General features: G+C 36.7%; 2 protein-coding genes across 7 annotated transcripts in view; both read left to right on the top strand.

Moving 5' to 3' along the window:
- The window catches only part of Ctns (lysosomal cystine transporter cystinosin), a 37,504-nt gene extending 27,899 nt beyond the window's left edge, over window positions 1-9,605 (top strand). For 3 of the 6 annotated variants that reach the window (XM_076786377.1, XM_076786379.1, XM_076786380.1), the window contains 8 exons: window positions 4,321-4,372; window positions 4,462-4,552; window positions 4,934-5,110; window positions 5,878-6,118; window positions 6,198-6,317; window positions 6,699-6,987; window positions 7,072-7,174; window positions 7,699-8,491. In XM_076786377.1, coding sequence (XP_076642492.1) covers window positions 4,321-4,372; window positions 4,462-4,552; window positions 4,934-5,110; window positions 5,878-6,118; window positions 6,198-6,317; window positions 6,699-6,987; window positions 7,072-7,174; window positions 7,699-7,804 — 1,179 coding nt within the window. In that variant the 3' untranslated portion in view covers window positions 7,805-8,491. Of the gene's footprint in view, window positions 1-3,749; window positions 3,856-4,320; window positions 4,373-4,461; window positions 4,553-4,933; window positions 5,111-5,877; window positions 6,119-6,197; window positions 6,318-6,698; window positions 6,988-7,071; window positions 7,175-7,698; window positions 8,492-9,382 lie in introns of those variants that run through there. The other 3 variants (XM_076786381.1, XM_076786378.1, XM_076786382.1) reach the window with 3 other exon arrangements.
- A 22-nt stretch (window positions 9,606-9,627) lies between these two features.
- Mrpl55 (mitochondrial ribosomal protein L55) lies at window positions 9,628-10,761 on the top strand. Its single transcript, XM_076786383.1, has 2 exons — window positions 9,628-9,899; window positions 10,174-10,761. Exon 2 carries the CDS (start codon window positions 10,175-10,177, stop codon window positions 10,505-10,507), a length of 333 nt encoding a protein of 110 aa, XP_076642498.1. The 5' UTR covers window positions 9,628-9,899; window position 10,174; the 3' UTR covers window positions 10,508-10,761.
- The last annotated feature ends 2,119 nt before the right edge of the window (window positions 10,762-12,880 follow it).

Genomic DNA, 12,880 nt, shown 5'->3' with positions numbered 1-12,880 from the left:
TTGGGACGCGGAGTGCACTCGAACGTCCATCTCGCTTTCGATTTATTCTATCTCGAACCGTATATATATTCTGTATATGTATATACATGCATATACATGTGTATATATGCATATATATGTATGTATGTATGTATGTATGTATGTATGTACGTATGTATGTATGTATGTAAGATGTATGTATGTATGTATGTATGTAAGATGTATGTATGTATGTATGTATGTAAGATGTATGTATGTATGTATGTATGTAAGATGTATGTATGTATGTATGTAAGATGTATGTATGTATGTATGTATGTATGTAAGATGTATGGATGTATGGATGTATGTATGTATGTATGTATGTATATATGTATGTAAGATGTATGTATGTATGTAAGGATGTAGCGTGCACGAGCCCAGCTCTTTACCGAAACCCGCGAACCTACTTGCCCCGAGACGAGAGAATATTCCGAGTAGCCGAATGCGACGTATTAACATAACATTATCATGGAAATTTTGCGTCCCTTTGCTCGGACTGCGTTTCGCCTTGATGATACGGCTGCACTCTGCCGTCGCTTTGCTCGCCGCAATTTCGTTAACAACGATCAGCTCTTTACTCCGGGACTGGTAATCGAACCGAGTAATCGATCCACCTAAATGACCATTATGATCGGCCGGAGGAACCTGCCTCCAGAAATAATAATTATCTCTCCGATCGACCGTGCGGGCTCGAAAGCGTGAGAAAATGGCAGCGGGACCGCGTCGAAATTGCGTCGGACGACTGAAGACATATGTATGTCTGTTGGAAAGTTGGAATTGAAGGACGCTGCTAACAGTGGAACCATTGTTAACGCGTTAGTTACTACAAGCCTGTTAGTACGATTCTCAATGACTGTTCTGCACTTAAAAATCTTCTAAAAAATAATCCCGAAAGAAATAATGAAGGTTTATTGTTAGTTCGTGTCGAAAAGTGTCATTACTGTTGGTTATACGGTGTGGCAAGACATTCCTGATTGTTAGAAAGTGATGTGAAGTTTTTCAAAATTTGTATGAAAAACTACACGATCTCATTGTTTCCTGACAATGAGGGACTGAGACATTATCGATAAGAAAAACCAATTCACCTCTTTATCTTCATTTAATGATCTTAATCTGTATGTAAAAAAATCTCGATTAAAGATAGTAACCAGACGTGGTATTGTCAAGTATTATATAGTATTATCTAATACCTGGTGTACTATATATTATCAATGTCCATTCATGACATCTCTTGCGGTATTATTATAATCTTGCGATGCTACTGATGACTCAATATTATTGAACACCGGTTAGAAGAATTTAAAAAAAAATAAACAACAGAAATTTCTAAGTTCAATTTTTACGATTTTTATAGACCCTAATCATTTTTATATTCGTGTGGCCTAAGCACTACGGAAGGATATGCCTAAGAAGGCAGCCCTAACATTCGAGCAACACTGGTAGTACGTATGATACAATTCTTTGGTGAGAATCAAAAATCAATGGTTATTGTAATAATCAGGCTGATCATAAAGTAGTGGAGACTAAAACAAGGCAAAAATTTCTTCCATTGACTCAAAAATTCCTTTTAATAACTTTGAGTCGTATATACGTTTCCTTGCATTTTAGGAACTTCTAATTAGACATTTAGACAATTAGACATAATTATAAATGCTTCCAAAGAATGAAAAGATTAAAAAGATTTAAGAGTACGAATGTATTAGGTTGCTTCCTATTTTTTGCAATTGATGTAGGCAATTTTTATTTTGCAATCTAGCAATAACAGATCAAACTTTATCCATAAAAATACTAAGATAATTGCAACAAGTTTCGGCTCGTCTTGGTAAAGAAACCGATTTCGTGGAGCTTTCATAAGTTTGGCAAAATGAGCGCACTAATTCCGTTGATTAGCTCATCGCCGTCATTGTTTCCCGGGCCGTTATCGAGTCGAAGTGGAAGAAAAGAGTGGAAGCGGATAACCGCGGGAAACAGGAACTGGCTAGCAGGAAAGTAAGGCTAGCATGAATGGGCGCGATTTCCATTGCACGGGTCAGCGCGACTAGCAGTGAGTAATCGCAAGATAACGGGGCGGAAAATTTGGAGGAAAATCCCCGGTTTCATCAGCCCCTCGATACAGAAAGTGTTTGCATCTTCGAGACAATTGAACGATAGTAGAACCACAGTGGAAAGGAAAAGAGTATTTCTGCTCTCTGACTTCACCAGCGAAAGATTTCCTAAAGGAAAATCGAGCCCGGCGATTCTGAGAAGCTGCATTATACTTCATCTCCAACGGCGAATGTTACGAGCACACCTGAAACATTACGAAAATTAATAGCCGGGGAAGAAACATCGCGCGTTACGCGGTTAAGCAGTATGTCGAGGAACTCGCTAATTGCATCGGCGATTTACATGCAAATCTCCCCGGGAACTTTTTTCGCCTTTCACTGAAAGCAATTTCATCGGCGATTTATGTCGGGGTGTTTCAGTAACTCTTGAAGGACGCGGAACTGCCATGAATCAATTCGAAAGCAGTCGGTTTCAGCGGAACTGGTTTCGGACAGGCTAACAGCTTATTAAATTGAAGTGGGAATGGGTCAGTCGAAACGCGTTCTCTGGGTTCTAGCGTTTAGACGACATCAATTTTGACATTTAACTAACGGTATACGGAACAGAATTTTCTAAATAACTTGCAGATTATGTGATTTTTAAGTGACAGATTATACCCAAAAATCTTTTGGACTATTAGAAAGCCAACAACAAGTTCCAGTTTGCCTAAATGTTAAAAATTGAAATTCGCATATGTATTTTATACAACAGGTTAGACTTAGTCCGTTCTTCCTAGTGAACAAGTGAAAAAGAAAAACAGGCAAATTATTATAAAAAAGAATGTTTTATTTGTATCAATTTTTCATTCAAGAATATCATGTCGAGCATTTTCTAAAATCGATTTTCATTACTGATATTTATTTCTGAATTGTATATATTTCGGATAACTTTTGACAATCAAGGTCACACGAAGGTCATGGTAATATAGGTCGTTGGATTCGTCTTGACCTTGGCTACAAAGTAACGGTGATGAAAATATACAGTTCCATTAAAGAAAATATCAATGATCTTGAAATTTCGAAAAATGTAACCTTGAAGAAAATCTTATATTGACCACAAAGTTTGTTCTTGAAAACCCAATCATATTTTTCTCTGACATCTTTCTGCAATGTCAACAATAAACGACTTAAATGAAACACCCTACATCCTCATTGATTTTTGGTACTCAAGGTCAAGCGAAGGTCATGACACTACCAAAAACATATTGTCCCATTAAAAAAACATCGACGGCCTTGAAATCTCAAAAAGTTGGCCTTGAAGAACATTCTCACTCTACCACAATGTTAACCCTTTCAAACACAACCATATTTTTCTCTAACATCTTTCTCTATTATCAAATTTAAACAAGGTATTCAAGATACTCGAGTCAATTTCAATCCGTAACACTTTCCACCAAATTTTCCCCGAATGTCGACTAGATTTTATTCGAATAAAAGTGGAACTCTTCAGGGTGCGGGCGCAGGTTACGGCCCTGACGGAAGATGCATCTTTCACGCCGCCAGTTGCAGTAACAGCCGCATAAACATAGACCGCGTGGCTTTTATTTACGTGTTGGCCGCGACGCGACGGGCTCGATCGATTTTCCGCGCGATGTGCTCTTTTTATTTCAGCCGGACACGTTCGACGAAAATGCCGAGCCTCGCCGAGGAACGATAAGCCCGCGCAAAATGCCGGAGGTTCCGAGAGCGCGTCTGCTTATCGCCCTAAACGCCCCGAGGCACGTCTCGTCGAGGTCGTCGTGCGGCCGAGGTTAAGTTCGACTGATACTCCCAGTGTCTTTCCACGAGAGCCATTTTTTACTCTCAGCCTAACCCAAACCATGCTAAAAGATTCCCTCTTCGGGAACGAATTATCGTTTCCGCGGTTCCCTTATCGATCTGCTGCGAGTGACAGCTCGCAGACGAACAGACGCTACACCTGGTATCAATGGCAGGCACCCGGCAAAGTGCCCGGCACTTTGTACGTCTTCCTTGTTTTTCCCGCGTGTCGTGCGGTCAAAGACTTCATAAGTTGATGGATCTCCTGTCCAGACTGACCTGTTCCACTTCAGAAACAAATCATACCTAAGACTAGCCACTAAACACAAAAATTTGTATGTCGTAAGTTCTTCATTGAATATTGTAGCTGTGCGACTGACATTGTAGATTAATTGTGAAGCTGTTGTGTAGAAGTTGAGTGTACACCTGAGACTAAGTTGTGGTCGGTTTGTTACAGAAGCGAGCAGACATGGCCCCCTTATGGTGCATCTGGATTTTTGTGCTCTCAGGTAAGTTACTATGCTTTAGTTTGTTATTGCATTATTTTTGTTTACTTTGTTTCTTTGATCCTGTATTTAAAGGGTAATTCATTTTTCAGTTGCAGGGCAGACATGGGCAGACTTGATAGTCTCAAAGCACGATATGAAGGTTTATTGGAATAGCACTGAGTCGATAACATTTTCCCTGACGTAAGCATACTGTGTACACTGGAACCTCAGTTATCCGAACTGAATAGGAAGGCATGGGATAAGAGAACAGTTATTAGGAATTTGTAGTTCAAAAATAAGTTTAGGGGGTGAACTTACCCCTGAATGTGAAGGTTCAAAAACCTCTCAAACTCAAAAAGCCAAAAGTTGAAAAAAACATGTAATATTCCTTGTTAGGAACAACACTACACTGCATTTTCGACTAATATGTATGATATTATGTTGCATATTATGCCCTTTTATGTGTGTAACATATTCGGATAATAGAAAATTCGGATAATAGAAAATTCGGATACTGGAGGCTCTACTGTATCTTTTATCATCCATGGTAAAATGCAGCTGCTAATGCATTTTATTTTACAGGAAATCTGTATCGGGAAATGCAACTGTAAGAATAGATGTGCAACATCCGGATTTGGTCTCCGTTTCTCCTTCTAGTTTTCCCATCGGAAGTGAAACAGAATGGGAAATATATGTAAAGGGTCTAAACGCGGGTCATTCGATTGTTAGCGCTAACATTACGCCCGCAGAAGCCGCGGAGTAAGTATACGAATCTAATAAATTAAGAAACAACAATTTAATTTACTCTAGAACATTGGAAGAGCCAAGTAAACAACTTGAATGGAGTCTCGAATAAAGATTACGTCATGTTGATTCACAGGGGGTAAAACAAACAAAGATACAAATTTGAAAATATTAACTGAATTCATCCTCTCTCCCTTCCCCTTCCCTGTTTTAACACGGTTGAGCAATGGTTGTGTACATAAATATTTACTTTCATGACTAAGTCTCGGAAAGATTCTAATCAGTGGGTACATTCACTAGCATCCAGTGGCAGTTATTTGCAGAGATAGCCTCCTGACCTGTACCATCGGATCTTATACTTAAACTTCAGTCAGTCTGTGCTCAGATTTTGAGCGGACTACTTCCTGCTCTGGCTAGAATGTGCTGCAGTGGTTGCTAGTGACAAATGTAACAGTCCGTCTTATTTAGAAATTTTTTGTGATTCAGTGCAGTTTCCAAAAGTTCAACCGTGTGCGTTTACATACACAGTGTGATATAGAAATAATCGAAATTTAATCGAATTAATCGGACAATTAAACAATTCAAAATGTTGATTCCTGAAGATCAATTGAACAATGTTGACATAAAAAAGTAAGGGCATAAGCAAAAGATCGTTATATTTTAGTGGATGTTAAGTTGAACTTAAACGTAATAAAAAAAAAATTTTAGTAGATGTTTAAATTAGAATTTTAGACGATGTTGTCTATCAATTGTTAAAACATTTTTTCTTTTCATTTTTCCAGTATTTCGCAAGCGTTTGTCAGAGTCACTATAGAAAAATCAGACACTATTTACCACATAAGTAACGTAGTGGGATGGATATACTTTTTAGCATGGAGCGTCAGCTTCTATCCGCAAATATACAGCAACTACGAACGCAAAAGTGTCGTAGGTCTAAATTTCGATTATTTATCGTTGAATCTAGTTGGTTTTATTATGTACGCCCTGTTCAATTCCGGCCTGTTTTGGATAACCGAGATAGAGGTATGTAACATATTACTTATTCGAATCTACGAAAAAGTTCACGTGTGAAAAACTATAACTGTACAGTCGCATTTTTCAGCTTGAATACTTTAGCCGATATCCGAGAGGTTTAAATCCTGTACAAGTGAATGATATATTCTTTTCATTGCATGCAGTATTCGCCACTGTGATAACTATCATTCAGTGCTTTTTCTACGAGGTAAATCATCAGAAGTAGTTCCAGTAACGTGCCTTGTCGAATTAGAGCTCTCAATTCAAATCTGAAAATATATTTAACACTAGGTTTACAATTGTATATATTATTTAAAAAATGATTAAAAATTTGGGTAAACACATTCTCGTTATTTTTATAAATTAATGTAAAATAGTCATTTTTAGCGCTTCGTACACCTAGTGTTAAGCATTAAGATCTAACTTGATTAAACGTATAAGTACCCTGATATATTAGAATCTGAATGAACTAAATATTCAAGTACTCAAGTTTGAGTACTAGTAAATTAGAAAAATAATAAGGGCCCTAATTCGAATCGCTTTAATATTAAAAACCAAGTAGATACTAACGAAACCATAAACTTTTTAGAGAGGCAATCAAAGAGTATCTACCACCGCACGTATTATCCACGGTATTTTCACTGTGTTTATAGTAATTTCTATTATACTGGCTGCTGTGAATACAATAGCATGGCTAGACTTCCTTTATTACTGTAGTTACGTTAAATTGTGCATAACGTTGATCAAATACGTTCCACAAGCATTTTATAATTACAAACGGAAGTCCACTGTCGGTTGGAGCATCGGCAACATTTTCTTAGACTTCACTGGCGGCATTTTGTCGATGTTGCAGATGATATTGAATGCGTACAATTATGGTAAAGTATCGTAGTTCAGCTTTTAATTATGAGAACAAAAATCTCTTAAACGATTGAATGACTAACGGCCCACTTTTTCGTTAGATGATTGGGAAAGTATTTTCGGAGACCCAACGAAATTCGGTCTGGGATTCTTTTCAGTTGCATTCGATATATTTTTCATTATTCAACATTACGTTTTATATCGGTACGTATACTTTTGACTCTTCTATTCACCATCCATCATTTTTTCAACTAACTGTGCATGCTTTAACGACGTGTAATGATTTTGTTGAATCGTAGCTAACAATTTGCACAGTCTTTGGTCTTAAGAATGTTTGGCAAATGCATGTTGCATGATCTAGTGCATTTTTTTTATTTTGATTGCTATATAATAAAATTTTGGTTAATTTCTTAAATTCAAATAGAAGACTGCTTACTATTTTTTTTTTTTAATTACATCCGAAAATATTATAGCTTTTTACATTTTTTCTCAATGTTGTGCAATCGAATTAGGTATGCTTGCATGCATGTTTCTTCTGTTATCATAGATAAATATTGACGTAAGAGATAAAAAGAGATCCAGATTTTTTAAAATTAACCGTAATGAAATAATTGATCTAAAAAAGTCGGATTGTAAATATTTCTTATCAAGATTATTTAAGTGTCACCTCACTTCCCCCCTCTTTATCTTACATTGCACGCATCCTGCAAAATCATAAATTCTTACAGAGTAGATAACAAGAATGGAACAAGCGATGAGGTACTTCACAAACAAGATGATTTATATAACAACGAAAAGGGGATACTAAGCAACATTCTTTGTTGCAGTTCTTAGAACAGAAATATTAATATTCTACTAGTAGGGAAAATGTCTGAAAATGCATTCCGATAGGAATGAGAGTTCAGTATTCAGTATTTAAAATATTTCAATGGACATTTGTAGTGAAGTTTACATTCCCTTTTGCATCCTACTGTACAAGAACCACCGTCGAGATTATTTTTATCATTTCTCGCGTGTCTAGAATCTCTGTTGGTTGTTAGTGGACAAATACAAGAGACAGAGCTTAGGTCACTGGGTGTATATACATGTAAGAATCAAATTTTGTATAGACTTTAGTATAGGTTGATAAATGTTTCAATGATTTAAACGGTAATATTTTGCGCGAAATTGCCATCTTCTATGTTAGAGAGTTAGCTCATATAGTCCTATCATCGATGAAAATAATGTAAATATGTCACAGTGCCAAATTAAGTACTTGCGAATAAAACCTATATATTTAATGTCTGTGATGTCAAGATCAAAAAATGTTGAGGAATATTGCAGTATGCAACATTATGCATCCAGTGGTGGTATTAGATTTTAGGTCACCAGTTAGACGTAATACCCTTGATTCTTCTTTGTTACGGATAATGATAAACATTCCAAAAATTTTGAACACCTTGTAACTGTTCAAGATCCTACATTTATATATTTATATTAATGTTATTGTTGTAATAAAAATTGTCTGTGTGTTTTTCTTCATTTTTCTCTATCAAAGCATTAAGAAACCAGTTAGTGAACATTACTTTAAGTTTGCGTGTAGAGAGTGCTACTGATGCTGCATGCCGTGTGTATGGAATCATAGAGGACACATCATTGAGCGTACAATGATCCAGAATTATTTATATTACGATTTAAATATCACAATAATTCTGTTTCATCGTGGTGAGTTATAGAAGTCAATGTATTCAACTTAGGACATTATACAAAAAGACTTAATAAAATCCTACGATACAATAAAACTTTTGAATGCGTATAATTGACTTATCTCGCATGATAAGAGAAAGGTTAACGGTTGTTCAATAAAAATCAATGCGTTTTTTCTGAGATATAAAACCTTCCACTGAGATGCTAATATCTCAGTGATGTAATAATAATGTTTATACAAATCTGGTGTGGTAAGTTGGAGTAAATCAAGTATTGCATGCGTAACTGACAACAGAAGATCCCCGATCACAAAATTATCAAACTTTGAAAATTTATGGGTCATGCATAGGTATGTATTATGCAATTTTTGTTGCTGCCCAAATTCACCCTAACCGGATTAAGGGGTTAACATTAACCACCGAAAAATTATTCTAATTTTGCCTTTTAATTATATGCAACAAATAGTAAAAGATCTATCAATATAATTGTGGCATATTAATTTCTGCTGCATCCCCAAAGTTTCGTAATTTTCCGAATTGTTTGGTGACCTTCTGTGAGCCTGTATGCAATGTTTACTAACACCACTAACTAAACTGCTTTCTAATTGTACTGCACTGTGTGAAATGCATCGCACAGAGTTATGCGTTTTTGTTATCTTCCCTCGATCATTCTCTAGTTAGTAAAGTATGTTACTGTCTAACGATTACCAAAAATTCCTTTCTGCAGGGATCACAAAGAATACATTGAAATACCTGGTAACAATAACGGAGAACCGCAAGAAGAACAACCATCAACGAGTGCACTTGTCTGACAGTGCACAATCGACTGACTTATTTATATTTATTCTAATAAACAAAAGCGATCCATCTATCTATCATTCAAAGACAAGAACCATCAACGCCATGATGCTCGATCCGTACACATTAAATGACAATTTACTCTTTTTGAGCGCTCTGACGCATTTACCAATGTAAATTACAACTGCACGTGACCTGTTACACAAGATGCACAGGTTGCACGCAAACAAAATTGATTACTTACTTCCTTTTTTTACTAATTAACGGAGCTCCTCGTACGTAGAGCTGCACTCCTCCAGGACTTTCGTGGACTTTCGTAATTTGAACAAGTATCGAAGCACAATTCGATTCGATAGATCGTTCGGTCGCCCGGCATTCACGTGACTGCTCCGAGTCTGCGCAGAACGTGTTTTCGTGTGAGGTTATTCGAGTCGTTCAGCCGAGAGGTACGTTCTGATTGTTTAAAGGAAAAGTTTTAGTATTTTGCAAAAGACAGTTTAATTTTACACGAGTGTTCAACAGTTTTCAATGTTTGTTAATGAGTAATAATGCGGTTATGTCAGAATTGTATTTCTCGACATCCATAGTTTGTATCTCAAACATAACCTAGAGTCACACAGTGTTAAGAATTGCGATTGATTTAATCGTAAAAGTTTTAAGCAATTTTTATGGTAAAATAATTTTTAATGGTAGTAAACAGTTATCTGTTTTGTATTTCAGAATGAACGTGTCTCCGCTTTTCCGAACAACACTAACTGCCCTAACCCTTCGCAGAAATCTTAATTGCTGGACGGCAGCGATAACGAAGAAACATAGAAAACTGTATACAAGAACTTATCCTACACATCTTGTTCACCCGGATGGCAGTAGCATCATTATAGATTATCATGTACCAAGGCAAATCATCACGCTTCCTCTTGATGTGAATATTCTTAACGAGAAAGCCCGTCAAGAGAGGATATTAGCTCGTAGAAAAATCACCAAAGTACTAATTCAAGAGGAGGAAGAGATTGACTTTGACGAAACCAAATATTTTAAGATGAAACAGGCATAATGTCCATCGGAGATCTTATAGTCGTTTGTATTTAATTTATAAAAGGAAGCCTTTCAGTTTGTATTTTTATTAAAAGATCCGTGCACTGTGTTTCATACTGTATAAAAAATGAGGATATCTGTAAGTTATGTAACTAATCATCCATTTAACATTTTCACTTCTTCGTCACATTTATAACATCATCGATAGAACAAGAAACATTATTGTAAGCCTAAATGCTTCGTAATAAAAGTATAGCCAAATTATTTTTTAAATACTGTAGAATTTTGTTTACAAAGTGTAGTATACAATGAAACAGTTGAAACGACTGTGTCTTCCTATCGTAGGAATATATACACGAGTGCTCTGACTGATGACATTTGACCTGACAAGCACATGCATTACAAGCATTCTAAGATAAAAGATAAATGGAATTCTACCGCTGTTTCACATTATTATAAATTTTCTAAAAATATATACAAATTTATCTACCGCAGACTTGCTAAAGGGGAGAAGGGAATATTTGATTAAGAAGACAAAAAGCAGCCTGTGCAACTTGGGGAAGAATTCAATTTTTATCGTCCGTGCTTGAAGTCAATCAAATTAATTACGCGGACCATGTAGAAGCTATTAAGGGGAGCATCCACGCGTCACGATTATTGGCGGAAAAAGTGAAAGCACACGGTTATAGTTTTCTTTGTGTCGAACGTGTTCCGTGTGGCGTTCGCTGCTACCATAATCGCACGTTTTCACTACCATTGTGTGACCCAACATCCGATGGTGCCCCATCAAAAAATTCTCACCCCGAAGTGACGCGAGTTCTCTCTAAACTTTTTCCTATTGCATTCCATCTTCTGTTCCTTTCTCTTCGATAATCACAGATGGACTTTTCGAACATGTTTAAATAATAGTTAGAAAGAATGGGAAATTGTCCCGGAAAATCGATGCGTTGAAGGAGTCCCGCTCCCATTAGACATTGTTTAAAACCGTGTAAATATTCATAATGTTATAAAATAAAAAATACCATTGTATTTAGCATAGCCTAAAGAATCATTGTACATAAAAATCATGCATATATCTTTTACTGTTAAAGCAGAAAAAATTCCTAAAGTTAAAAATTTGACTTTTCAAAATTAACTTTTTGAAGAACTGGGTGTAATGAATTTCAGAAACAACTTTCAGATGTTTGTTCAGTGCACAAAAATCTACAAGAATCATGTGCTGCCATCGATAAGAAAAGCTGATGTTGAACAGAGTCATCAATCCGGTGTTATTTTCACAACAAAACCAATTAGCTGTCGCTCTCCGTACCATTACACGTGTTCTCCAACAAATATAGGCCGCGATCATCGGAATGCTAACAGGAAGAGCACAGATAGTAGTCCGGAAATGGTACAGGAAGTCTTCCTCGATCGTATTGATCGATCTCGATCGCCTATTGTTGCGCGAAAGCTACATACCTTTCTAATGCGGGTAGCCGAGTACCCACATTTGGTATCGGTACAGTGATATAATATTTGGTAATGCGCCGTACGTCTGTAATTGTTCGGATGCTTTCGATGATGGTGAAACTACATGTTGCGACACCCTAGGAAAATTTCGCGGCCTCATCGTTGGGCAACCGTGTACAGGATGTTCCACAAGTGAACGGTTCCGAAAGAACATGAACGGAAACATTGTACCAAGATTTATTTATATTTTGTTTATAATCCTCGTCTGACCCGACAATCTATGACATTTCTCACTGCTTCTAAAAGGTCAATGCGTTCTGCACAGCGATTTCCTATTAACTTTATGAATTTTATTTTAACCCTTTGCGAAGGACAATTTTTAAAAAAATCTTCTCTTTGGAGAACTAGATCGTAGACCATAGTTTTAAATACTGGAAAGATATGTGTATTGATTATTTACGAAGTAAATAGTTGAATTCTTTGTTCGCAAATTTTAGATTTTCATTTTTAGGGGATTTATAAACTTAATTATTTATTCTTTCCTGTCCCATTTTAAAAGGCAAATTAAGGCGGAGGAATGAGGGACAGACGAGGGTTAAAATAATGTTTCTTTTGGCAATGTTACCATTTTTGCAGCGTCCTGTACCACAGCCGGTCGGTGAAGCGCCAATACGCATCGAGAATTAATTTTCAAGTGAACGTGAACAACCGTCGCACGCCTCGTATATTTGTTTGCGCGAGAAAAAATATAATAGAAACTTCACGAGTGAGCTGTCCGATTCTTGGCGATAGCATTATGAAACTGATAGATGGATCCCGGTACTGTGAATTGCTCTTGCATCAATGTTGCGTCGCTTGTCTCCGCGTTGCAGCACTTGGTCAACCACTTGCTGTCAATTTACACGTTTCGTATGCAAGCGTTTTGCAAAGATTTCACTTTTTC

The sequence above is a fragment of the Halictus rubicundus genome, chromosome 4 (assembly GCF_050948215.1).
Source record: "Halictus rubicundus isolate RS-2024b chromosome 4, iyHalRubi1_principal, whole genome shotgun sequence".
NCBI lineage: Eukaryota > Metazoa > Arthropoda > Insecta > Hymenoptera > Halictidae > Halictus > Halictus rubicundus.
This window is presented reverse-complemented; position numbering and strand designations above follow the sequence as displayed.

Excerpts from the sequence above, each read along its gene's own strand:
- Mrpl55 (XM_076786383.1), top strand. The coding sequence starts at position 10,175 with ATGAACGTGTCTCCGCTTTTCCGAACAACACTAACTGCCCTAACCCTT.